This window comes from Ceratotherium simum, chromosome 25 (assembly GCF_057802395.1).
Source record: "Ceratotherium simum simum isolate JZ-2026a chromosome 25, ASM5780239v1, whole genome shotgun sequence".
Classification (NCBI taxonomy): Eukaryota; Metazoa; Chordata; class Mammalia; order Perissodactyla; family Rhinocerotidae; genus Ceratotherium; species Ceratotherium simum.
Window position 1 is genome coordinate 10,830,186 of NC_141924.1, and position 23,165 is coordinate 10,853,350.

At 52.1% G+C, this 23,165-nt stretch overlaps 3 protein-coding genes and 1 pseudogene across 5 annotated transcripts; all 4 read right to left on the reverse strand.

Annotated features, from left to right (window-relative positions):
* Positions 1-327: 327 nt before the first annotated feature.
* Positions 328-2,387, reverse strand: ATF4 (activating transcription factor 4). 2 transcript variants are annotated; one of them, XM_087448901.1, is made up of 3 exons: positions 2,178-2,387; positions 1,327-1,638; positions 328-1,235 (listed from the first exon to the last, which is right to left on the reverse strand). In XM_087448901.1, the coding sequence occupies exons 2-3, from the start codon at positions 1,544-1,546 to the stop codon at positions 409-411; spliced, it is 1,047 nt and encodes a 348-aa protein (XP_087305027.1). In that variant the 5' UTR covers positions 1,547-1,638; positions 2,178-2,387; the 3' UTR covers positions 328-408. The 2 variants fall into 2 exon arrangements, with proteins under 2 accessions (XP_087305027.1, XP_004437935.1); XM_004437878.3 differs by having other exon boundaries at positions 1,321-1,638.
* A 2,703-nt stretch (positions 2,388-5,090) lies between these two features.
* MIEF1 (mitochondrial elongation factor 1) lies at positions 5,091-11,682 on the reverse strand. Of its 2 annotated transcripts, XM_087448900.1 has the most exons (5): positions 11,536-11,682; positions 11,321-11,408; positions 10,422-10,599; positions 9,951-10,213; positions 5,091-9,412 (listed from the first exon to the last, which is right to left on the reverse strand). In XM_087448900.1, exons 3-5 carry the CDS (start codon positions 10,597-10,599, stop codon positions 8,606-8,608), a joined length of 1,248 nt encoding a protein of 415 aa, XP_087305026.1. In that variant the 5' UTR covers positions 11,321-11,408; positions 11,536-11,682; the 3' UTR covers positions 5,091-8,605. The 2 variants fall into 2 exon arrangements, with proteins under 2 accessions (XP_087305026.1, XP_004437934.1); XM_004437877.3 differs by lacking the exon at positions 11,321-11,408 and having other exon boundaries at positions 11,536-11,679.
* A 6,047-nt stretch (positions 11,683-17,729) lies between these two features.
* Positions 17,730-17,944, reverse strand: MIURF (mitochondrial elongation factor 1 upstream open reading frame). Its single transcript, XM_087448903.1, has one exon. It carries the CDS (start codon positions 17,942-17,944, stop codon positions 17,732-17,734), a length of 213 nt encoding a protein of 70 aa, XP_087305029.1. The 3' UTR covers positions 17,730-17,731.
* A 2,004-nt stretch (positions 17,945-19,948) lies between these two features.
* Positions 19,949-21,954, reverse strand: LOC101390774 (large ribosomal subunit protein uL23 pseudogene; annotated as a pseudogene).
* Between the last annotated feature and the right edge of the window lie 1,211 nt (positions 21,955-23,165).

The following is a 23,165-nucleotide window of genomic DNA, read 5'->3' on the forward strand; positions in this document are numbered from 1 at the left end:
TGTTGGCACAGGGCTGTGATAGGGAGGAAACGGGTGGAGCCCAGGCTGTTGCTCCCTCAGGCCGACTCCCAGCCCCACGCCAGCTTTCTGAGCAAGACACCTAGCTTCCTCCTGTGTGGGCTCTGGCCCAAAAGGGTCCAATGAACATCACCACTGATGCTGACCTATGACCCAATGAGGCTGGGGAAAAAACCTCGCCCTGGGCTCACGTCTGAAACTTGACCCCCCTTGCCCTCTGTTCACACCGGGCAAATCAAGAACATGGCTACAACAATGCTGACTGAGTTATTTGAGGCAAGAAACCAGATAGGCAACAGTCCGCAGAAGTACTTTCACTACAAAATAATTTATTACAACACACAAGCTTAAGCACAAGCCTATGTACAAGCACACTCCTGACTACCCGAACTAGGGGACCCTCTTCTTCCCCCTTGCCTTGCGGACTTCCTCTATCAGATCTTTCAGGTACTGGATCTCCTTGGCCAAGGCATCTGCCCTCTCTTTCAGAGCCTCGTTCTTCTTCTCCAGCTCCTTACACTCGCCAGTGAGGGCCTCCTGCTCTGCCCTCTTCTTCTGGCGATACCTAGTGGCTGCTGTCTTATTTTGCTCCATTTTTTTCAGCTTCTTATCCAGTTTCTCACCCTTTACTTTTGCAGCTACCATCTTCTCTCCAGGAGGGTCATAGGGTTTGGGGCGAGCAGAGACACAGACGGCACCTGGAGGCAGCAGGCTCCTACTTGGAGAGCCCCCCGAGTGAGAGGGGCTACGCTGGGGAGAGCCCACAGAGGACTCCGGGCTCATACAGATGCCACTATCACTATCTGAATTAGCATCCTCCTCCTTTATGCACTGAGGAATCACGGTACCGCAAGCAGTCGAGTCTGGCTTCCTATCTCCTTCAGAGATATCCACTTCACTGCCTAGCTCTAAACTGAAGGAATGATCTGGAGTGGAGGACAAAGCCCCTGGGGAAAGGGGAAGAGATTGCAGAAAGGTGTAAGGGGCAACCTGGTCGGTTTTTGTTAAACTTTCTGGAGGATGGCCAATTGAGTTCACTGTCTGAGGGGGCTCCTTATTAGTCTCCTGGACTGGGGGGTCGAAGAGATCACACGTGTCATCCAACGTGGCCAAAAGCTCATCTGGTATCAGGTCATCTACACCCAACAGAGCATCGAAATCAAACTCCTTCAGATCCATCTTCTCCACCATCCAATCTGTCCCGGAGAAGGCATCCTCTGCAAGAGAACCAACCGAGTCAGACGCACAGGGCAGCAAGCCCCCATCACAGACACCCCCGGTAGATACAGGACACCCACTCACCCGTACCGTTGTCTGAGGCGTAGACCACTCCATCCACAGCCAGCCATTCGAAGGAGCCCGCCTTAGCCTTGTCGCCAGAGAACCCATGAGGTCCGGAGTGCCTGGCCACCTCCAAGTAGTCGTCTAACAGACCTAAGCTTTCTTCAGCCCCCAAACCCGACTGGTCGAAGGGGGACATCCAGCCCCCCACCAACACCTCGCTGCTCAGGAAGCTCATCTCGGCCATGTTTCGGGACTTTGCTGGAATCGAGGAATGTGCTTAACTCGAAGGTTTCTCTGTCGGTTACAGCAACGCTGCTGCTGGATGCCGTGAAATGCCTGGAGAGAAACCAGAAACCGAGTCGCATTAGAGCTCGGCCGGTCTGAACTCCCGTCCTTCCACCCACGGGGCGGCAAGGCCACATCGCCACTCCGCCTGGCTGTTGAGAACCAGAGACACGGGGCCCCGGGGCCATCGCGCCCCCTCCCGCTCAGGGTCAGGTGGCACAAGATGGACGCCCTCGCGGGCTGTGCCGTCCCTCCGCCGGCCACCAGAGGAAGGCGCTGCCCCGCCTGGCCCCGCCCCGCCCGTGACTCACGCCGCTGCCGCCCCCGCCATCTTGGCGCCGCCACGCTAGCCGGGCGCGGGCGGGACCCCGGCGGAATCGGGGGACAGGCCGCCCAGAACTCCTCCCCGCGGCGCCGGGCCGCGCTCCCCGACCCAGGCGCGCCGGCGTCGCCCAAACACCGGCCACGCGTCCCGGGCGCTTGTAAAACCGCTTCCCCCTCCGCGACACCGCCCGGCCGCAGGCCGCGCCCAGGCCGCCGAGAACCCCCTCCGCCCAGGGGCGCACGGCAGGCGGCCGCCCCATACTTACGCCATGGCTAAAGCCGGTGGGGGGTGCCGCTGCAGAGCCTGGTGCTGCTGCCGCCGCTGCAAAGGCCAACGCTGCCGCAGGCACTGCTGCCTCTAATACGCCATGGCGTCCGCGAACGTGCGGGAGCAAAGGAGGGAACGAGGGCACACGAAACAAGCTACATCTGCAGGAGAGAGGAGGCGAAATGGCGACGCCGCGCCCGCGGGCCCTTTATAGCCTCCGCCTCCGCGGGGACGCATCGCAGAGCACATCCTTCCGCGTGGTCACGTGACTTCGCCGGCCACCCACTCGTTTTCATCTACCGACGCCCCTACTGTTTCCAGCCTACGACTTTTATGTCCAGGGCGTACCTGTGAGGAGAAAATGAGTTATTTTCAAGGCTTCAAGAAAGGCAGAAGGCGCACTATTTTACAAGGCTTCTAAGATCAAAGCGTCACCCTCCCTCCCTGCCGCCGGGGCCCGCGGAGGGATCCTTCAGACACGCCTCGTTTCCGGTGTTAGCTTCGACAAGGGAGCTGGGGGGAGGTCTTTCATACCAAAGGTTTTTATTGTGAAGTCCGAGGCCGCCTGGTTATCGCGCGAGATGCTGGCGGAGAGCGCGCGTTGAGCTGATTGGTCAGGCATGATGAGTCATATATATCTCGAGCTCCCATTGGCTCAGGCCCTGAGGTGGGAGGGCTGCTTGATGATGGAGCCCGGGGTTTGAGCCGGAAGGGGCGGAGCGGCCGGTGGGGTTCCCGCCGCTGGGCTGTGGTATCTGTTGGCCTTTCTGGGTGACACCCTTCTGCAGTGGCCTCGGCCCGGCCCACCCGTAGTCGGCCATGATTGCGCCGGCGCTTACCCCGGGCCGCTCTGGCCCAGTGCCTCCCAAATGGTGGTATCAGGCCCCCACCCCTGCGGTCCCTTCTTGTCGCCCCCAGTGAGCTCCGAACTAGCGACCAGGTTCAGGGCCGAAGGTGAAACTAGGCAAAACATGCCATTTCGTGTGCGTTCTCACCACGGCAAGCCCTGCAGTAGCTGGGAGGCGGGATGAGGGCCTCCGTCGGGAGATCACCGATCCGGGCCCACCCACCGCCAAAGGCCCGCTCTGCGTCCTCACTCCGGACTCTCGAGTGAGTGCCAAGACGCCTAATCCTACAGCCCGACCTGTTGTATTTTTACATGTCCATCCTGCTAAAATATAAGCTTGCTGTTCTATTATTGTTAAAAAAAGAGACAACGGCCCAAAATGGCGTCACTGGTGTTAAGCCCACGTCAGGGAACTGAGACTACACTTAACTGCAGTTTCTGCCTTTCCCGGAATGTACCCCTCTTCCCGTCGGCCTGGAACTTCCCGTCTGCACTAGTGAGGCCGTCCCCCAAAGGAAGGTGACCTTGCCTGAAACAGGAACTCTTTGCTAGTAACTTCCTTGTCCCACCTCCTTATAAAAGTCTCCCATTTTGTTCAGCTCTTGTAGCTCCTTTCTGTCTGCTAGATGGGATGCTGCCAGATTCATGAATCCTTGAATAGTCTATTAGATCTTTAAATGTACTCAGCTGGACTTTTTTTTTTAACAGTATGCAACCTATCACAGGAAATTCTTGTGGTTTACATAGATTCAGTTCCCCTAAGAACAAAGAGAGAGGGTTTTTTCAGCTGGTACCTCTCACTCGAGGGTAGTGTCAGGTAGCTCCCAAGTCTGTAACTCCCAGGCATAACCACTTCCCAGCGAGTCCTCCTAATGGCCCTGCGAGGAGAAGCTTGAGAGCCACGCCCAGTTGCAGGGGTTCACGAGTTTGGAAGCCGCAGTCTGGGTCTGGGCAGCCATTTGCTCTCCCTGCTGGGGAGCTGTGAAGAGCAGGGAGAAAGCTCTTCTCCATCCTCCGGGCCCCTCCACAGTCAGGCCCTGTGGAGGCAGAGACCTTGAGTTTCTGCCTCCATTCATTTCAGCGGGCCATACAAATACTATTTGTATGAGGGCTGTGATGTTGAAAGATTTGGGCAGCACTGTCCTGGATAACAAGAGACCATTCATTGACTTGCTTCAGTCTAGCCCAGCAATTTCTTTACAATGGTAACTGAGGACTATGGGGATGAGATGCCTTGCCCAAAGTCACAGAGCTCCCAGTGGAGGCAGTATGGGGTAGGGTTAGAAAATAGACTTTAGGGGCAAACCCAAAAGAATCCTGGCTCTTCCATTTATTAGCTGAGACATTTTGGTTAAGTGACTTGATCTTCACTGAGCCTCAGTTTCCTCATCTGTAAAATGAAGCTAATGATGAGTATCCTTATCCTTAGAAAAAAGTACGATCATACATGTAAAGCACTGAGCAAAAAGGGCCTGGCACCTGTGATAAGTGCTCAATAAATGGTTGCTATTATTACTATTATTAGAACCCAGGTCTTCTGACCCTGACCTCCCAGTCCCGGCTCCCCATCTCCACTACATCATCCTGCTTCTTCAGAGGATTCCTGTTATTTACTGAGATGAACGCAACTATAAATAACTGGTATATGCAAAGCATAGTGGATGCTAAGTGTGGTTTTTCTTTCCCCTTGGGGAATCACGAATGTCAAGATATACAGAACTCATCTAGTCTTTCAGAGCACAGGCAGTACGCATCCCTGAGCCACTACAGAAGTCTTCCAAGGCGTAACTAAGGACCCACGGGGCATGTCCTCCTTTTGCTGTATCAAGACTTGTCAGTGCTCCTGATGGATGACCATGCAGACGGTTGAGAAGTAAAGAAAGCAACACAGCCCCAGTTTTGACACTGCAGAGGTCATGCAAGAATGACTCCAGTGGCTGCTTGTCCCATCCCTTCTATTATGGAGACCCAGATCAAGCACTTCAAAGGTTTTCCTAGCTGAACATGGAGAACCAGTCCCACCTCTGTAGGAGAATGCTTCATACCACATACAAAAGTCAAAGCTGTTAGAAAGGAGACTTTTATTTTCTTCTTCCCACGCTGTGGAAGGACATCATGTTCCCCAGCGTTATTTCCTCCCTCAAGAAGAAAAAGGATAGCAGTTCTCTGAGCCTCAGGGCTAAGCTGCTTCTCTAGGGACCTAGCCAACACAGGACAAAAAAGATGGTGACTGATTCCACATCGACCAGTAAACACATCAACTGCTACACAAGGGCAGGCAAGTGACTGGAAGTAAATTGTGGACTTGGCTTTAGGGACCAAGAATTTAAAGACTACGAGATAGTCAGAATGAAAAACTTAATAACATGTTATATGCGGTTAACCCCATAACCCACATCTGTGGTATTTTGGCCACTTAGAATCAGCAGTGTCTAAAAGGGCTACAGCCTCACAGCTCTAGTCCTAAGTACAGTCCTACCATTCACTTTGGCCTTGAGCTTCACAGCAGGAAGAGCGGGTTCCCTTGAGAGCAGCAGTTCTCAGCCAGGGTCACAGTCTCGAGGAAGATGGCAGAGGGCTCTGGACACGGGCCGGGATCCCTCTTTACAGAGCTCCCTCGGGGCCTCTCCAGGACCTTTTGATCCTGAAGCTGATTCCTCGTCAAAATCATTTGTGCTCTCAGCTTGAGCGGAGTACAAGGGAGTAAAATCAGCTCATCTGGAGTGTGAACTGGTGGACTACCAGGGGCCAAGACCCAGGAGGAAAGACAGGCCTCAACACAGCTTTTCCAAACGTGAGCTTTGATTATTTCTTTATTTGAAAAAAAAGTCAACGACCAAGCATATGGAGAAAAACACTGCTGTCCTGAACTCATTTTTTAGGAAAGGGCAACAGGGAAAACCAAAAGACACTTTGGAATTGATTAGATTTTCAAGATGATGAGTATATTTTTTAAGCATTAGGCTAAGTGGTTTGCTAACCTAGATGGTGCAAAAAAGTTTCCAGATAAAGAAGTCGGAGCAGACACTAGTACTTCAGGCAAAGTGGGAATTGCTGAGTGGAGAGGCAGAACAGCAGGGAAAGGCACTGCATCTTTCCCCAAAGATTAAAAAAAGGGGGAGGGAGCAAATGTTGCCCTCTTCCATCCAAGAATCTCAAAGCACTTGACTGTCTTCCATGTTTTATGATGAGGCTTGCCAGCAAACCCACCAGGACCAGGGCCGAGAATTCCCATTGCTTCTAGCTCTGAGGACTACTAAGAAGCTCTTGCTTGTGAAATGGTAAAGTTAGGGTTTTTGGTTTCGTGAAACATAGTTAAGAGACAGAGATGCCCTTAGAAAGATGCTCTTTAGGGGAAGAGATAAACTCAAACCACAATTACACTTGGCTTTGATACTTTGGGACTTGGTCTTTAAAATCTTTTCTTTTTTGAGCTCTCCTTCCAATGTTTTATATGGAATGTAATCAGAGATGCCAGCGTGGGAAAACTGTAGGTTGTATGATGCTCACATCAGGAAAACCAAATCCTTTCTCACAATGAAGAATAACCCATGCTTTTGCAACACTTGGTCAGTCCTCCCCTCTCCCTTCCCTCTAATGGACACCAGATGGGGGCATGGGAACCCTCAATGCCATGCTCCACCACACACCCTCTACACCAATCAGCAGGGCAGCACTCAGGCATAGAGATTTTTTAAAACTCCAATTTGATTCTGATGAACAGCCAGGGTGGAGCATCTCTCTCAGGGTTCTGGGCTTTATTTTTTTCATTCTCTCTTAATACCTTCATACAAATGAAACAACTGAACCACTTTAAGGAACCCTCGCATATATATGACAGAAGAGGCAGGAAGATTCTCCACACATAGCCAAGGTTAACCCTAGTTCTCAACCTCCTAACCCACGACAAAAAGGGGACAGGAATCTCTACCCTAAATTCAAAGGGCAGCTGAGGTTTCAGTGCTATTTAAAGAGTCATTTCATGTCGCTGTCATTGGGAAGGAATGAGACAGCTGCAGAGAGCATCACCAGAACCTCACTGATGGAGAGGTAGTAAGAATAGAAAAATAATAAGACTTGATGGGAGGAGAACAAAATACTGGATGGGCAGATCAGAAACAGAATCATCATCAGCCTCTTGCCACAATCAGGAAAAAAAACACAAAACAAGAAGATGTGCTGACATTGTGTATTGAACACTCCTCCCCACAGTCAGGAGACTTTTACATTGCAATAAACAGTGCGATCTGAGCGGCGGGAAACAAGAAGGAACGTGGGAAGCACCCACCTCCCTCTCATCTGTGTTATCCGCGTGCTCTCTTCCTAGGTAGCACCGTTCTCCCCAGGTGCTGGCTGAGGCAGGGTGGGGAAGAGGTGTGTGCACGTGTGCTTGCCTTTGGCCTCTGGAGGTGCCTGGAGAGCTCCGCAAACACCCGCTCACTCCTATGGCAGGCACTGGGGAATGAAGGGCTGGCTATTGGGCCTGTTCCTGCTCTAAGGCGACATCCTAGGAAGGCAGGGCCTGACAGGGCAGAAACAAGTCACTGAGCCCCAGCTGGTGACTGGATTTTCCAGCTGACGTTCAGCCACCTGTCAGCCTCCCTTCAGCCTCTACTGCTAAGGCTGTGTCCTTGAAGGCCTCGTCCTAATTGGCAATAAGGCAAGGAAGGGGGTGAACAACGGCGCTCTCGTGCAGAGGAGCTGCCCTGGCAGCCCCTTGCCTCCGTCCTTGTCTGACCCCTGCACACAGTGGTGCAGATGTGGCGTAGACGAGAGGCACACAGACCCTCCCCCAGCCCCCTTCACCACCTCCCGTTCCCCCACTCTGCGCTCTCCCTGATGGCCGCTAAGAAACACAATCTCCAAGTGACTTTGCATCCAGTTTATCTTGAGCCCTCACTGCTGTGTGGTCAGTAACACTGTTCCCACGAGACCTGCTCAGTCCTTATGGATGGAGTTGGTCAGGAGGTGGGGAGAACGGGCTTATTCTCCAGCAACCTGGGTCAAAGGCCAGCTCTCAGCCCAGTTTCACCCCCAGAAACCCTAAATACTGTCTGAGCACTCTCTGCAGAGTTCAGCTTGGAAACATGCAATCATAACTTCAGTGACATTCAACTAAAAGGCAACATCTTGATTAGGCAGATATGCTCCAGGGAAAAGAGCAACACAGAAGGCTTGAACAAGAGGAAAAGAGAGAAGACACTGAAAAGGAACAGGCCAAAGGGCAGGGCAGGACAGACAGGAGCAGAAAACCTGGGCCAAAATGCAAAACACCAAGTGGTCTCAAGAGCTCAGGCCAGTGCTCCACCTTCTCAATTCATTCCAGAAAAATCAGCCTGGAACAAGGGGGAGGAGGGGAGGAGTAGGAAGCACAGTGTTTGGTAACAAAAATAGAAAGGGCTGGGTGAGAAAACAGGAGACAAGAGACATCATTCTAATCAGCATGAAGTGCCCGGGGCGATGACCAGCGAGACAGGAGGCACCTAGGGACCCTGTGAGGCACCAACTATGTAGCCAAGTGTTTCTAACGGAGAATCCAGGGCCCGACCACCTGACACCCACTCTGGCCTTCACCTGCCCTACGTCTGCAGCAGCACCTCCGGCTCAGACAATGAGCAATAGAGAGTGTATCCCAATTCGTCTATTTCTTCAGGGGTGAGCTCTGCAAATAAGTTCACCTTGGGGTTCAAGACGCTGGGCAGGACTCCGGCCTCTAAGTAGCTGATGAGTCCCCTCAAAGCCTGCAGGAATCGGTCGGCCAGCATATCTGGAGACCAGTCAGCCTCCTCCTGAGCCAAGTGGAGGATGACGTTGGTGAGCTGGCTGGCAGTGAGGTGGCCCAGCGCTGGAGTGGACTTGCATATGGCCTTCAGGATCTTGAGGCACAGAGATCGGCAGCCTGAGTCGGCCTGGTCCAAAGCCCGCAAGCGTGCTGTCTCAGCAGGACGCAGGCTCAGCCGCCACAGGTTGTCATACTGGGCTAGCCGGTGTGGTCTGGCCACCAAGACAGTGTCACCAAGGGTCACTGATGGCAGGAAGTCAATGACGAGATGCTTGTCACGCTCATACTGCACTTCCAGCGTCAGGGCCTCTGGGGGTGGTGCTGGTCGGATCACATAGTCCAAGAGGGACCCTATGGCCGGCCAGTTGATGGAGCCAGCCACTACCTTCTCAAACGTGTCTGCCACTGTCTTTGGGGAGAGGTAGCCCCCCACTACACAACGGTCCCAGTAACTGCTGCCACGAGGAAAGTACTCCGGGTTCTCACGACGAAGCAGGAAGAAGCCAGGGACATTCATGATGGTGTCCTCGCCAGGGATACACGACCACAGGTTCTGCTCCAGCACTAGGGGGACGATGAGCTGGATGTGGTCAGCTGTCACCACCTGTCGGAGCAGAATTAAAAAGATTTTGAGGGACTTAATCTGCTCAAGAGACAAGCTTCCCCAAACACAGGTCCTGCCATCTTGTGTTCCCCCAACAATAAAGGAAACTGAGAATTCGTTCATGTCACCGCATCAATTCACACAGTGTGAGGATGTAAACTCAGGTCTGTCGGACACCAGAGTCCGTGCTCATTCCATATGCCACATCATCTCTGGACACAGAACACGTGACATCCCCCGTGCCTTGAAGACCCAAGAGAGAAAACTAGAAAAGAGAGATGGGGACAAGAATATAGGAAGAAGGAGGGTTCTTACAGCTTCCTAGAAGTTGTGAGTATGACTAAAAAACAAGAAAGGATCAAAGAAGACTCAAGATAGGGATCTCCAAATGCTACTGCAATGTGCAGAATTCAGAAGCAGGGAGACCTGTCTTTTGGGCAAGCCTGGGACACTGGTCTTCTGTACCAACTGCACTAGTGAGAAGTACCTGATCTTGGTCAGTACCCGACCCTACCCTCCGTGAGAACCGCCTTGTTACCTGCAGGTCATCGTAGAGGCTGCCACTCAGGTACATGTCCCGAAGTGGCATGTCAGGCAACTTGGCCCGCAGGAAGCTCCGGAGTTCGGCACATATGTCCACAGCAGCTTGCTTGGCCCGAGCCTGCTCGCCAGCAGGGATGGCTGCCCGGTTCCGGTAGTAAGTAAGAAGTTTCTCCTGCAGGGACATGCGGAGTCGTGACTTCTTCAAGTCTACCTGGCCCTTCCTGGCCAATGGCTTGGGTCGGGGTGGGCAGAATGTATCTGCCAAGGCAAGAGAGAGAGGCACGTGAGCTCTTCCCATGCTTGCTTGCTCCATGGCTGCCTCCGCCCCAGAAAGGAGAAGGGCTTGGCACAAAAGGCCAGTCTAGCACGGTGCCTGGCACATATGTGCTCAAGGAAGGTTTGCTGAATGCAGGGGTAGCACTGACTGCTTAGAGATAAGCCCCAGCGGGGTAACAGCCTTTCTCACCTGCGTCCAAGGCCGAGGAGTCTGTGGGAAGGGTCTGCAGGGACCGGCTCAGGCCTGTCCTCATGTCCTTGCTCAGCACCCGGGGGGAGCCCATCCAGTTTGGCTCTTCCCAGCTCCTCTTCCCTGCACAGCTCAGGCGGGTAGGGCTGGTCGGGGCACTGATTGCCCTGTCATACATCTGAAACAGCAGAGAGGACCGGCACACACACCTTCCTCCCTCTGCTTCCCTCCTTCCCGGCAGCTTTGCCCTAGTGAGTGCAACTACTGTTTTTCGATAACTTTGTTTTATTCTAGATTATGCAATACTTTGCTCCATGCAGAAAATCTCAGGAAATACTAAATGATGTAAATAAGAAACAGATTTATACATAATGTCATAACCCAGAGATAACTGTTAATATTTTGGTATATTTCTTTCTGAAAATATCTATTTATGTAATTAGGATCACACTCTATACATACTTTTGAAACCTGATTTTTTCACTTATCACTTTTATCATTTCCCCACATCACTAAAAATGAATCCGTGTTCAACACTATGGTACACTCTGACCATACAACGTTGTACCTTATGAATGTACCACAATGTGGAACATGGATTCATTTATCTAACAAATACTTATTGAGCGGCTACTATGTGCCAGGCAATGTTCTAGGTTTCTGACAATCAGGCAGTAAACCAGAGAGCCAATCCCTACTCTCGTGGAGTTGTCAGTCTACAAGGAGGATACAGGCAATACATGATAAACAAGTTGAATACAAAGTATGCAGACAGAGATAAATGTTGGAAAAATAAGGTAGCAAAGGGAAAGAGGAAGTGTATGTATGGTGGGGTTGTTGCTATTTTAAGTAAGATAGTCAAGGAAGGATCTTTTGGTTATTTGCAATTTTTTACTCACTGGGATCAACTTCTTTATTTGTAGCTCCAACAATTTCTTTAGGGCAGAGTCCCAGAAGCAGACTCACTGAATTCTCTCAGGGTTGCGTCTAATAATGCCAGATTACCAAGTTTCATGCCTGTCAGCAGTATCCGAGTCTTGCTCCAGGTCAGCTCCCCTTCGCAGAGGCAGCCTCCCCACCCCTCCCACCCCAGGCCCTGGCTGCAGGCACTTACCCGCTTAACAGCCAGCGTGGCGATGCCCAGCATGGCCGCTCCCCCCACCCCCAGCACCAGCCGGGCGTTGGAGAGCACGAAATCAATGGCCGTGCCGATGCCATTGTCATCCTTCTTGCCTTTGCGCTCACCAGCGCCTGCCATTGCTCACCTGAGGATGAAGGCAGAACACAGCCGTCACCACCTGGGACTTCAGGAACCGTCCCTCCTGCCTCCCCCATCAGGCCAGGCCCCAACAAGTTCAGGGTACTCTGAGTGCCAGCAACCCAAATCCTCGTGCCTCGAGCACCGCGTGCTCTAGGGTTGAGAGGGAGGTATCACGTCCCATGACGTATCTGGATGCAAGAGGGAGGAACTGATCACGCTGACTATGGGAAAACCTCTCCACCAACCTACTGAGATTATGGAAAGCATTAGCTCACTGTCAATCCTTTCTTGCATTAGAGTGAAGTACCCACCATGCAACACTACCCTCTCCCTACCCCTTCCCAACGTGATAATGCAGATCCTGCTTTGATCACTTGGCCATTATTTTGTGGAAGGTTAGATCTGAGAAGGTCTAGTCTAATAGATTAGATTAAAGGAGGCTCATCTAATCCCATCGCATCACTTCACACAGGAGGAGGTGACTAGCCAGAAGTCCCAGAGAAAGGGAATGGCAGAGCCATCTCCAGAACTCAGGGCTCCCAACTCCTAGTATGAGTTCCTTGCCCAAATCCAACTGTGCCTATTCTATCTACTTGTGCAAAAACACACACACACGGGGCCGGCCCGGTGGCGCAGTGGTTAAGTGCGCACGTGCCACTTCAGCAGCCTGGGGTTCGGATCCCGGGTGCACACTGACGCAGTGCTTGTCAAGCCATGCGGCGTGCCATATAGAGGAAGACAGGCACGGATGTTAGCCCAGGGCCAATCTTCAGCAAAAAAAGAGGAGGAACGGCAACAGATGTTAGCTCAGGGCTAATCTTCCTCACAACACACACACACACAAAATAACAGGGACCAAACACTGTGCAGATGGAGACCTAACTACAAGTCCATATGTGAGAAAGGTCCAAAGATGAAAACTCTCTGGGGACACTCCTACGTGACAAATGCTTTGTTTCTTGGGGAAAGTGTGCAGGAGGACGACAAGCTCAGGTGAGGCTAGCACTGTGAGACTGAGAATAAACACAATGGACCCTGCAGACTTGTCTGTTAACTGGGGAAAAAAAAATCCATCTGCTCAAATGCACTTGGAAAATGAACTAAAAATGTGGTCACCTAAAAGGAGCTCACAGGCACAATACAGAAGAGGCTGGCCTCCCGTACAGTGCTCCAGCGAGGCGGGCACACACTTGCTCCCTGGCAACAATGGACTCATCCTGATTGAAGTTCTCCTAGTCCCCAAATAAGCCCATTTCCCATGGCGTTGAACTGGGGCCCAACCCAGATGAAGGGTGGCAGTGGTTCAGATCTGAACAGTGCTCTTCACTGCTCCTCTCTTCTGACTCCCGTGTCCTGTACCCCAGGAATCACACAGGGAGAAACACAGCTGTATACCCCCATTCAGGGTCCCAACAGACCCAGCGTGGGAGGATGGAAAGACAGGATCTCTGGGCGCGTCTTCCAGTGCAAAGTAACATGCTTTCTAATACCGTTACACCTGGGTATTGCTAGTTTCACATCTTGTGAAATATCTAAAGAAATATTTCAGACTCTACTTATTCCAGCAATTGAGTTAACTAAAAGTCGTTGTCAAGTCCAAAAATATTTTTTCCATAACTAGAGTTTACAACCTTGGTGACACTTTTCTTTCCTCCACCTTTTACAGGCAACAGAAGCTTCAGGTTTAGGGACATATTGACTCCCCCCTTTTTTTTTTGTGAGGAAGATCAGCCCTGAGCTAACATCCGATGCCAATCCTCCTCTTTTTGCTGAGGAAGACTGGCCCTGGGCTAACATCCGTGCCCATCTTCCTCCACTTTATATGGGACGCCGCCACAGCATGGCTTGACAAGCGGTGCGTCGGTGCGCGCCGGGGATCTGAACCTGCGAACCCCGGGCCGCCACAGCGAAGCGCGTGAAGTTAACCGCTACGCCACCGGGCTGGCCCTTGGGACATACTGAGAGACTACTTGGCCAGTTGAAATACATTCCCACTCCAAATGCACAGAGGCAAGCAAGGCCAAGAAGAAGAGTTAAACTTTGTATTTACAGGTGGGGTCAGGCAAGAACTCAGCTGAGCACACTAATCCAATCAGGAAAAAGTAGAATATACATGGTTCCCCACACATAACAATGACCACTGTTTTATTTTTTTAAAACAAAACAAAACAGAAGAACCTTTAGTGATGTATTTACTGTAGGGAAGCAATGGAGGCAGGCACCCCCTAAATGATCCTGGGATGTGCTGCAGCAGGACCAGAATGGCTCCTCCTCTCCCAAGCAGAAGCCAGAGGAGCCTTGCTGGGCCATTTAGTCCTTGGCCCATCTGATGACTGGTAAGAGTGAGGCAGTGACGTGGCATAAGAGAAAAGAGCCTGGGTTTTAGACTCAGAAATCTTGAGACTGAGTACTTGCCTTTGGGCCCTGACTTATTAGCTGGGTGACTTAACCTCTCAGCTATGAAAAGGGGATAATGACGCCTGCAAGGCCTAAATCAGAGGGTGGAAGTGAGGAAAATACATCTACTCAAACACTGTATGTGAACACTTTATAAACTGTAAAGGACTCCACAAATGTGGGCTATCATTAAGTCTTTTAAGATTCCATCCACAGGGGCCGGCCCCTGTCGCTTAGCGGTTAAGTGCACATGCTCTGCTGCTGGCGGTCCGGGTTCGGATCCCGGGCGCGCACCAACGCACTGTTTCTCCGGCCATGCTGAGGCAGCGTCCCACATACAGCAACTAGAAGGATGTGCAACTATGATGTACAAGTATCTACTGGGCCTTTGGGGGGAAAAATAAATAAATAAAATAACAAAAAAAAACAAAACTTATTAAAAAAAAAAAAAAAGATTCCATCCACAGGACAAAAGGTCAACTTCCAGAAGGCAGCCAGCAATTCAGACTGTCCTCTGTTACATTTCCCCTTCTGAGACAGAGCTAAGAATGGCCTCTGGAACTCACACTGATGCTGTCCTGGGCTGAAGACCAACACTGTTCAGTTGAGCAGGCTTGTGACTAGGCTTTCCTGCTCTAGTGCAATACACTCCCCCACATCCAAGGACCAGGGGATGTCAGACCAGGCGACCTGGAAAAGGAGAGAGCATCCACAAGTCCAACTGGAAGATACAAGGACTTATGCTAACACCTAACTTGGTCCAGCTGAAACTGCTTCTCCTGTGCACATCCTCCACTCAGGTTCTCCCGCACTAGCTGGGAGCCTACTAGGAGACAGCAACCCCACCTGACAGGGCGAGAGCGCCTGGCTCCTCAGTGCAACCAAGAAGGAGCGCTGTTGTTTAACAGGTATAGGCTTTCAATTCTGCAAGAAGAAACAGCTCTGGAGATCTGTTACACAACAATGTGAATGTTTTTTTTGTTTTTGTGAGGAAGATCAGCCCTGAGCTAACATCCATGCCAATCCTCCTCTTTTTTCTGAGGAAGACTGGCCCTGGGCTAACATCCGTGCCCATCTTCCTCCACTTTATATGGGACACGGCCTCAGCATGGCCGGAGAAGCGGTGCATCGGTGCGCGCCCGGGATCCGAACCCGGGCCGCCAACAGCGGAGCAGCGAGCACTTAACTGCTATGCCACAGGGCCGGCCCCAATGTGAATATTCTTAATGCTACTGAACTATGCACTTAAAAATGGTTACTTTTTTTTTTTTTAAAGGAAGAAGGAAGAATGACCTGGCAGGCAGGACTAGGGATGGAGAATCTGAGCTCTGCCAACATTTCAGTCAAGTTATTTCACCTGTCACCTGTCTCCCACAAAGACTCGGCAACTAGCTATTTCACTTCTGGACCGGCTACCCTTCCCCTACAAAAATGGGGACATAAACTCATCACCCCAATATAGTGGGGATGATGAGTAATGGAGGCCCTGCAGCTTCCTAGGATGACAGCACAGAACTATGAAAATCCCAACTTATTTCACTTACAAAAGTCGTATGACTTAAACATGTCTGGTGTTTACCCAGTCGTTGAGTACCCACAAGACTAGCTGACATATAGTGAGTGCGTACCATGTGCTGGGCATTTTACACGTATTAATTCCCTTAGTCCTCACAATAACAATCCCGTGAGGTCAGTCATATTGTTATCTCCAATTTACAGACGAAGAAACTGGGGCTGAGGTTAAGTAACCAGCCCAAGGTCACCACGTGGGTAAGTTGTGCAGCCAAGATCTGAAGCGAGCTCACGCTGCTGGGAGGAGTTTACAGGGGCCCCAAGTAGCTTGCAACCCCACCTTGTTCACATCTCCCCTCTACTAACCTCTGAACACACGCTCCTGGGGGCAGTTGGGCTCATCCACTGCTGTGTCCTTGAGGCCAGCAGTGTTTGATACACAGTACATATTTGTTCATGAATGAGTTATTAACTCTACAGCTTTTTTGTTTGTTTGTTTGAGGAGGTGGTGGTGGCAACCTGTAACCTAACTCACAGTCAAAATGGATTAGGAGCACAAAGACTCGGCAACTAGCTATTTCACTTCTGGACCGGCTACCCTTCCCCGTGTAGGCAGGCTCCCACGGGCACCCATCCAGCCCTGGCCCTTCACCGCCAAAGGGGGTCTGCCACTCAACCCAAGTGGCTGAGGAGAACCAAAAGCCATGACATAAGCCTCCTGCTCCTGCTTTCCCTCTCAGCCCCCTCCACCCAGCTGGCAGGCCTTACAGCTCACAGTCACCCTTCATTCTTTTCTCCTCCTCCTGCCTCAGCCAACTGCTCACCAAGTCCCACTGCTGTACACGCTGTCTTTATGTGCTGCCACCCCACCACCTTAGTCCCTCAGTCCCTCAGTCTCCTCTGGCCAGATTCGCTGCCTCCAGGATCTCTGACTAATTCATTCTCCACACTGCCACTGCCACGATCCCTCTTCCACGTCATTCCCCTGCTTACAAAGCTGTGATGGTCCCCCTACGGTGAAACATCACAAGTTTCCTCAACAGAGGATTCAGTGTCCTTCCAGACCTGGACCAGCCTCAACTCCAGCCACCTGCCTTACAAGTGCGACATTCTAGCCATGCCAGACTCAAGTTTCCAGACTACAAAATGCAGTTTCCACCTCCACGTTTGCTTATTCTTCCTCATGTGCCCAGCAAGCTTCTATTTCTCATCTGAAGCAGACCTCAAATGTCCTCTTTTCCATAGCCACCTGTGACCCTTACCACGACCCTCTCCAAGGCAGAGTTATGTCCTCAGCCCTGTCTCCAAGCTCTTAACACGACCCTCTAGTACAGAGCTGCTCACACTGGAATTACTTCCCAGTGATCTCTGCATCAGACCGTGTCCCTTGATGGACCATACCATCATCTCTATCGTAGAGCCTATCAGATGCCGGGGCCACAGAAGGCCCTCTGGGAAAGTTGCTGAATTAAACATAATCATTAGGGTACAGTGGGACTTCTTGGTAACACTGGTATCAGGAGTAAATTGAGCTGATATACCACACCAAGTACCACTCCAAGTGCTCATTTAATTCTCATCGTAACCTGAAGAGGCAGGTATTATTATCTCCATTTTACAAATGAGGAAACAGAGGCCTGAAAAAGTTTAGTGATTTTCCCTAAATCCCCAAAATAGAGTTATGTTTCGGGGAACGTGATCTGACCCACAAGATAACGGAATCCACTGAAGAATGAGCCAGCCTGGAACTGAGTTCTAATAGTTTTTAACCAATGTCTTTTCTAACATTTTCATATGTAAAATGTTCCATGAAATAAAATGGTGATAACAATTCTGTTCTAGTGGGACTTGAAACTCAGGGCCTATTTTTTTTCAGTAAGGGAACATACTTCTATTATTACGTCTGTATTTCCTCCATTGATTTCCAACGACTAAAGCACTTTGATCACTAAAAGGAAAGGGTCTCTCTCTCCTGGTCCCTTGAATCAGAAGAAATGAAACCTATGGGAACAAGGATCTACCTACCTGAGGCTTCTTACTGCATCTGTGAGGTGGGGCTGGGAGAGAGCAGGAGTGTCTACAGAAGGCACCTTTGTCCTCTTTCCCCTGGAATTAGGATGGGAGGGGAAAGGAGAGGATCCTAAATAAGCCCCCCCAGTTTGCTGTGGAGGAAGACCAGGCCTTTTTCCAGCTGCCTCTCCCGGGCCTCAGGATCCTCTAGCTTCTGATTTTTCCTGAACTCACGGCGGATGGAGGCAAGGTAGAAGTCTCGATCAGTGTAGCGAAGCTCTCGGCCCTGGCGCAGCAGAGCCCGGTAGAGGCTCAGCACCGCCTCTCGGCTCCATGGGGCCATGGGGGACTGGCAGGGGGTGGGCGTCAAGCTATAAACAGAGGGAAAAAAATAGAAGCCTAGAATCAGAATTAATAATAGAAGGGCCTAGAGAGACTATCTACAATTCAAGTTCTTAATCTAGGGCTCAGAGACCCTCCAAGGTCACACTATGACTTAGTGGCAGGGCTAGGACTAGACCCCAGCCTCCTGACTCCCGCTTCTGGGAAAGTACAGGTTCTGCTGAAGGACCAGGGCTTAGAAGCTGGACTGCCTGGGCTTGAATCCTGGCTCTGCCACTTACTTGCCAAATGACTTTGGGCAAATTACTTAACCCCTCTGAGCATCAGCTTCCTCCTCTGTAAAACGGAGATGATGATATTACTCAGCAGTACCCACTACGTGCGGTTATTTTGGCAACTGCGTGAGATAACGCATGTAAAGCACCTGGAAGAGAACTTCACCACAAGGGGTGGACTCTCAGCCATACTTGAATCCTGGTGCCACCACTTATGAGCTGATTACCTTGGGCAAGTTTCTTATCCTCTCTGTGCTTATCTCAGTTCCCCATCTGTAAAATGAGGATTAAAATTGTATTCCGGCCAAACGGTTGGTACAAGGACTAACTGAGTTAACGTATGCAAGCAAGTTTAGAACGGCGCTTGGCACATAGTAAGCACTCTGTCAGGCATAGCCATTGCCAGTGTCACCTAGCCTGGTTTGTAACCCCTCAAAAATATTACATTTAGTTACATACAAACTGCCACCATCTTTCTTCAATAACAATAAACCCTGGCACAAGTACAGAGCATTATCATTTGTAAAGTGCTTTGTCATCCATTATCCCATTTAAATTAAGGAACCTAGGGCCGGCTCCGTGGCTTAGCGGTTAGGTGCGCGCGCTCTGATGCTGGCGGCCCGGGTTCGGATCCCGTGAGCGCCCCGAGGCACCACTTCTCCGTCCAACGTGAGGCCGAGTCCCACGTACAGCAACTAGAAGGATGTGAACCTATGACATACAACTATCTACTGGGGCTTTGGGGGGAAAAAAACTGAATAAATAAAATCTTTTAAAGGAACCTAGGAGGCAGTCAGGGCCCAGAAGAGTACTAGTGGACACTTAGTATTTACTCTGTACCATGCACGTTCTGAGCACGTCCCACAGAACAACTCATCTCACTCTATCAACGATCCCAGTGTCATCGTTATCCCCATTTTAAGTGAAGGAAACTGAAGCTCCCGGAGGGAAGTAACCTGCCCACAGCTGTCCAGGGGGGCTGCACTCCTGACCCCCACTCTGCAGCCTCTGTAACGACAGTTACCACTTGCTGGGGCCTCCACAAACTTTCCCAGCCCAGCGCCTGGCACACCAGGGGCTTAAAAAATAAGCCGAATGAAGAGGGAATCCTCACAAGGTCCTACGCGGAAGAAATGATCCCCCTGTTTCAGAAATAAAGGAATGAGGCCGAGTGGGGGAAGTACGTGACTGGCAGAAGAGCTGGACTTCGTGCCCTGAGTCAGCTAGCCGTTGGCCTCCGGCCTCGCTAACTTCCTGCGCAAGCCCGAGCCGCCGTCCCTGTCCCCTTTTCCTCAACTGTAGAAGGCCCCCTCGGCCCCAGGGGCCTCCGGAGCGGGAGAGATGAGTCCAGAAAACCCACAAGAAAAGTGCTGTTGGAGGCCACTGTCACGCGAGGGCTGTTACTACCAGGTCGCTTGGCGAGCGGGCGGCTGAGCCCCGGCCGGTCCCCACTTCCTCACCGACCCGGGGGGCTGGGCCGAGCTGGGCGGGTGACCCCGAGGCTGGGGAGGCCGGCTCCGGGCCTCGGGAGGCCTCCGGGAGCAGGGACCCTGCCCGGGCCGGATCGGGGGCGCAGGCCGCCGACCCGACAGGAGGCTCGGCGAGCCCCCGCCCCCGGCCCCGGGCCTCGCTGCTCCTCTCACTCACCCGCAGACCGCGCGCACTACGGCTCCTCAGGATTCGCCTCTCGCCGGGTATCTCTCCCGGGGTCACCCAGCAACATGGCCCCTTCACTTCCGGGACACGACCTTGCGCACGGAGCCGAGGGGCGGGGCTGCAGGAGCACGTAGGCGGGCGGAGGCGGGCAGACTGCCGTTCTTCCCCGCCGCGGCCCCTCTAGGGGCGGAGCCAGGCGCCTCGTTGGGCCACGCCCCACAGCCCTGAGCCCCGCCTCCGTGGTGACGTCACCAAGGACCGGGCCCGCCGCGGCCGTTCGGGCCCCGCCCACCCGGAGAGCCGCGGTGCGAAGGGCCGAAGCGGGCAGACGGCCAGTGGGCGGGGCGCGGCCTCGCCCTCCTACGACGCCGCAGCGTCAGGTCGGCCCCCAGCCTGCCGCCTGCCCCGTGGCCTGTCAGGGGTGAGGCCAGATCCCGGCACTGTCCGCTGATCTCAGGCTGGGGCCATGGGGCCACGTGGGGGAACTCTGACACCAATAATACTCCCTCACATGGCTTTCATAGCTCTTCCAAGTCCATTTTGTCAGATCGATTTCTTTTCTTCCCTCCGTGCTGTTCCCGCTCTCCAGGCCCCTTGGCTCCTGGCAAACTCCTACCCTTCAGGGTCCACTCCAAATGTTCCCTCCGGAAGTCTCTTCCAGCCCCTTCCTCGCTCCTCATCAACACACTTGGGTGCCTCCTTTGGGACCCACAGAAATATCTCCGCACGCTGTTCAACAACAAAACGTATTTATGGGCACCTGTTATTTGCCAGGCACTGTTTTTAAATACATCCATTTGCTTCTCTGTCTCACCGGATTTGAGGGCAGGAACCTGTCTTACAGAATCTGTAAGAACGCCACCGCCACCGGTGTCTCCCACAGTGCCCAGCTCAGAGGGCAGCGGAGGAAGGTTATAACGTCTCTCCGGGAGGGGTACCCACAGGCTTTGGAGTCAGGCCCAGCTGGCTCCCAGTTCTCGCTCCACCAGAGGACAGCTGCCTTCTGGCAAGTTTCCTAACGTCCCTCAGCCTGGGGATTAGAAGGTGTCTAGCAGGAGGGGGTGGGCATTTACAACGTAGTTGCCGGTCCACTCATTTATTCGTACAAGAAATCCTTGTTGAGGGTCTCGACTATGCAAAGCATAGGCATTGCAGCGAACAGAAAGATCAAGTCCTGTGATCTGGTGGGGCTGATGGGAGGAGATGATAAGACCTGAGAGGAAGAATGCTGGTGAGAGGATGGAGGGAACGGAGTGTGGTGGGAGGGAGGGGGTTGCTTTTTTACATGGAGTGGTGTCTGATAAGGGAACATGGAGCAGGACCTGCGGGGAGAGCATTCCAGGCATTGGTCCCCTGATGGCCCTTAAGCTGGGAGTGTTCCAGGAGCAGCACGGAGGCCAGTGCAATGGGAACCGCATGAGCAGAGCTGGGAAGAGGCAGGAGACAGGTCCTTACTAGGAGCAGGGGACAAGAGACTGTGCATGGGATAGGAGCCCCTGGAGGGTTTGGAGCAAAGAAGTGATGGGACCTGACTTCCATTTGTTTGTTTGTTTCTTTCTTTATGATGAAAAAATTTATATTTAGAATTAGCCAGCTGGACTCAGTTTGGAGGATCCCGATTTTGTTGGCACCACCCAAAACATCATAGTTAGAAGCTAGTCAAACACATGCCTCCTTCTCTCCATCCGACCCCATCAGGGTGGTGGCCTTGGCCACGTGATGTCGTAGAGCCTGTACCCAGCCTGTCTGGTCTGGTGTTGATGGCCTTGACATCCTCAATGAACTCGAGTGTGTTGCTGTCTTCTGTCCTCCTCATGGTGGACTCGGTGGTTGGGAACTTGATGACGGCAGAGTGGTCAAGCTTGTTTCTCCCGGGGCCCCTCTTCCAAGGATGGTTGGGCTGCCTTCAGAGCCACAGTTTCCTGGTCCTCAGGAAGGCGGGTGATGTGTAGATGTTTTTGTGTGTGTGGCTGTGGACGCCTTTCAGCACTGCCTTCTCGGCCTTCAAAGCCTTTGCTTTGGCTTCGGTTTTGGGAGGCGCAGGGGCTTCCTCCTTCGTTTTCAGTGCCATCTTTGTGAAAAGAGTCCCAGACTTCCATTGTCACAGGATCAGTCTGGCTTGAGCACAACTGAAGGGAACAAGGGCTAAAGCAAGGAGACCAGTCAAGAGGCTTTGCAAAACCCCAGGGGAGAGAGATTAGGCGCCCAGCCCAGGGAGGTGGCAGTGGGGTGGGGGCTGTCAGATCCTGGAAGTATTCGCGGGTAGAGCCACAGAATTTGCTGATGTAGGGGGTGAGAGAGAAGGGTCAGCCATAGTTTCGGGCGTCTGCGCCAGCAATCGCCCTGCTGCCTCCCTGCTCCAGCCTGTTTAGGAGCATGTCCCAGGTTTTCCAAATTGCTAAAAGAAGGCGGTTTTCCAGGGGCCTAAAGTCTCCCCTCAGTTGAGGGAAGACTTCCCCAAGACATAGGGAAGAGCCCCAGCAGCACTGGGGAGCCGGCGGGCCTGTGAAAGGGAGGGGCCTGGATGGGACCTGGAGGAGGGAGGGTTAAGACTTAGGAGCAATAGCGGGTGTGGAGTCCAGGATCTTAGGAATCATTCCCCCAGGGCTAGCTTGGCATGGGGGAAACAAAAAGGAAGTTGGGCAATTATCTCTCTCTCACACTTACACTGAGGTAGCACCAGCACCTAGAGTTGCCTTATTAAGCACCTGTTGTGTACAAGACATTAGATTGAGTACTTTACAAACATTGTATTATGTCCAATCCCAACGTCCCTGTTTGGTAGGCTTCATGATCCCGATTTTATAGATGAGAAAACCAAGACCAAGAGACATTTGCTAATTTCTCTAAGACGCTGAGCTAGAGAGCAGAGAAGCTCACAGTGGAACCCAAGTCTATCTTCCTCTGAAATGTGTGTTCTTTCCACTCTGCCAGGCTGCCCTACTTTGCTCTTTAAAGAATTATTTTGTGACCCAAATAAATCTAATTGGTGACATTTCTAGCTGGAAGACCAGGTGACCTTCCCTCCTGACCCTGCTGTTCTATAGAATGTTATTTTGGGGAGGAAAGGAGGGAGGTCCCTTGGGGGTCTGCCCTTCAGATCAGCTCCCCCAGAATCTTCTTGCCCTTCAGGGTCTTCTCTGCACTTCCAGACTCACAAGGCTCCTCCCTGCCCCCACTGCTTCCATGGCAATGGGAGGGCGGAGGGGACAGTGAGGCAGGCGTCTGGCCCCGCCATGTATCCATGGTGACTTTGTAGGCTGGAGACCCCTGGCAAGGGGCACTGATCCA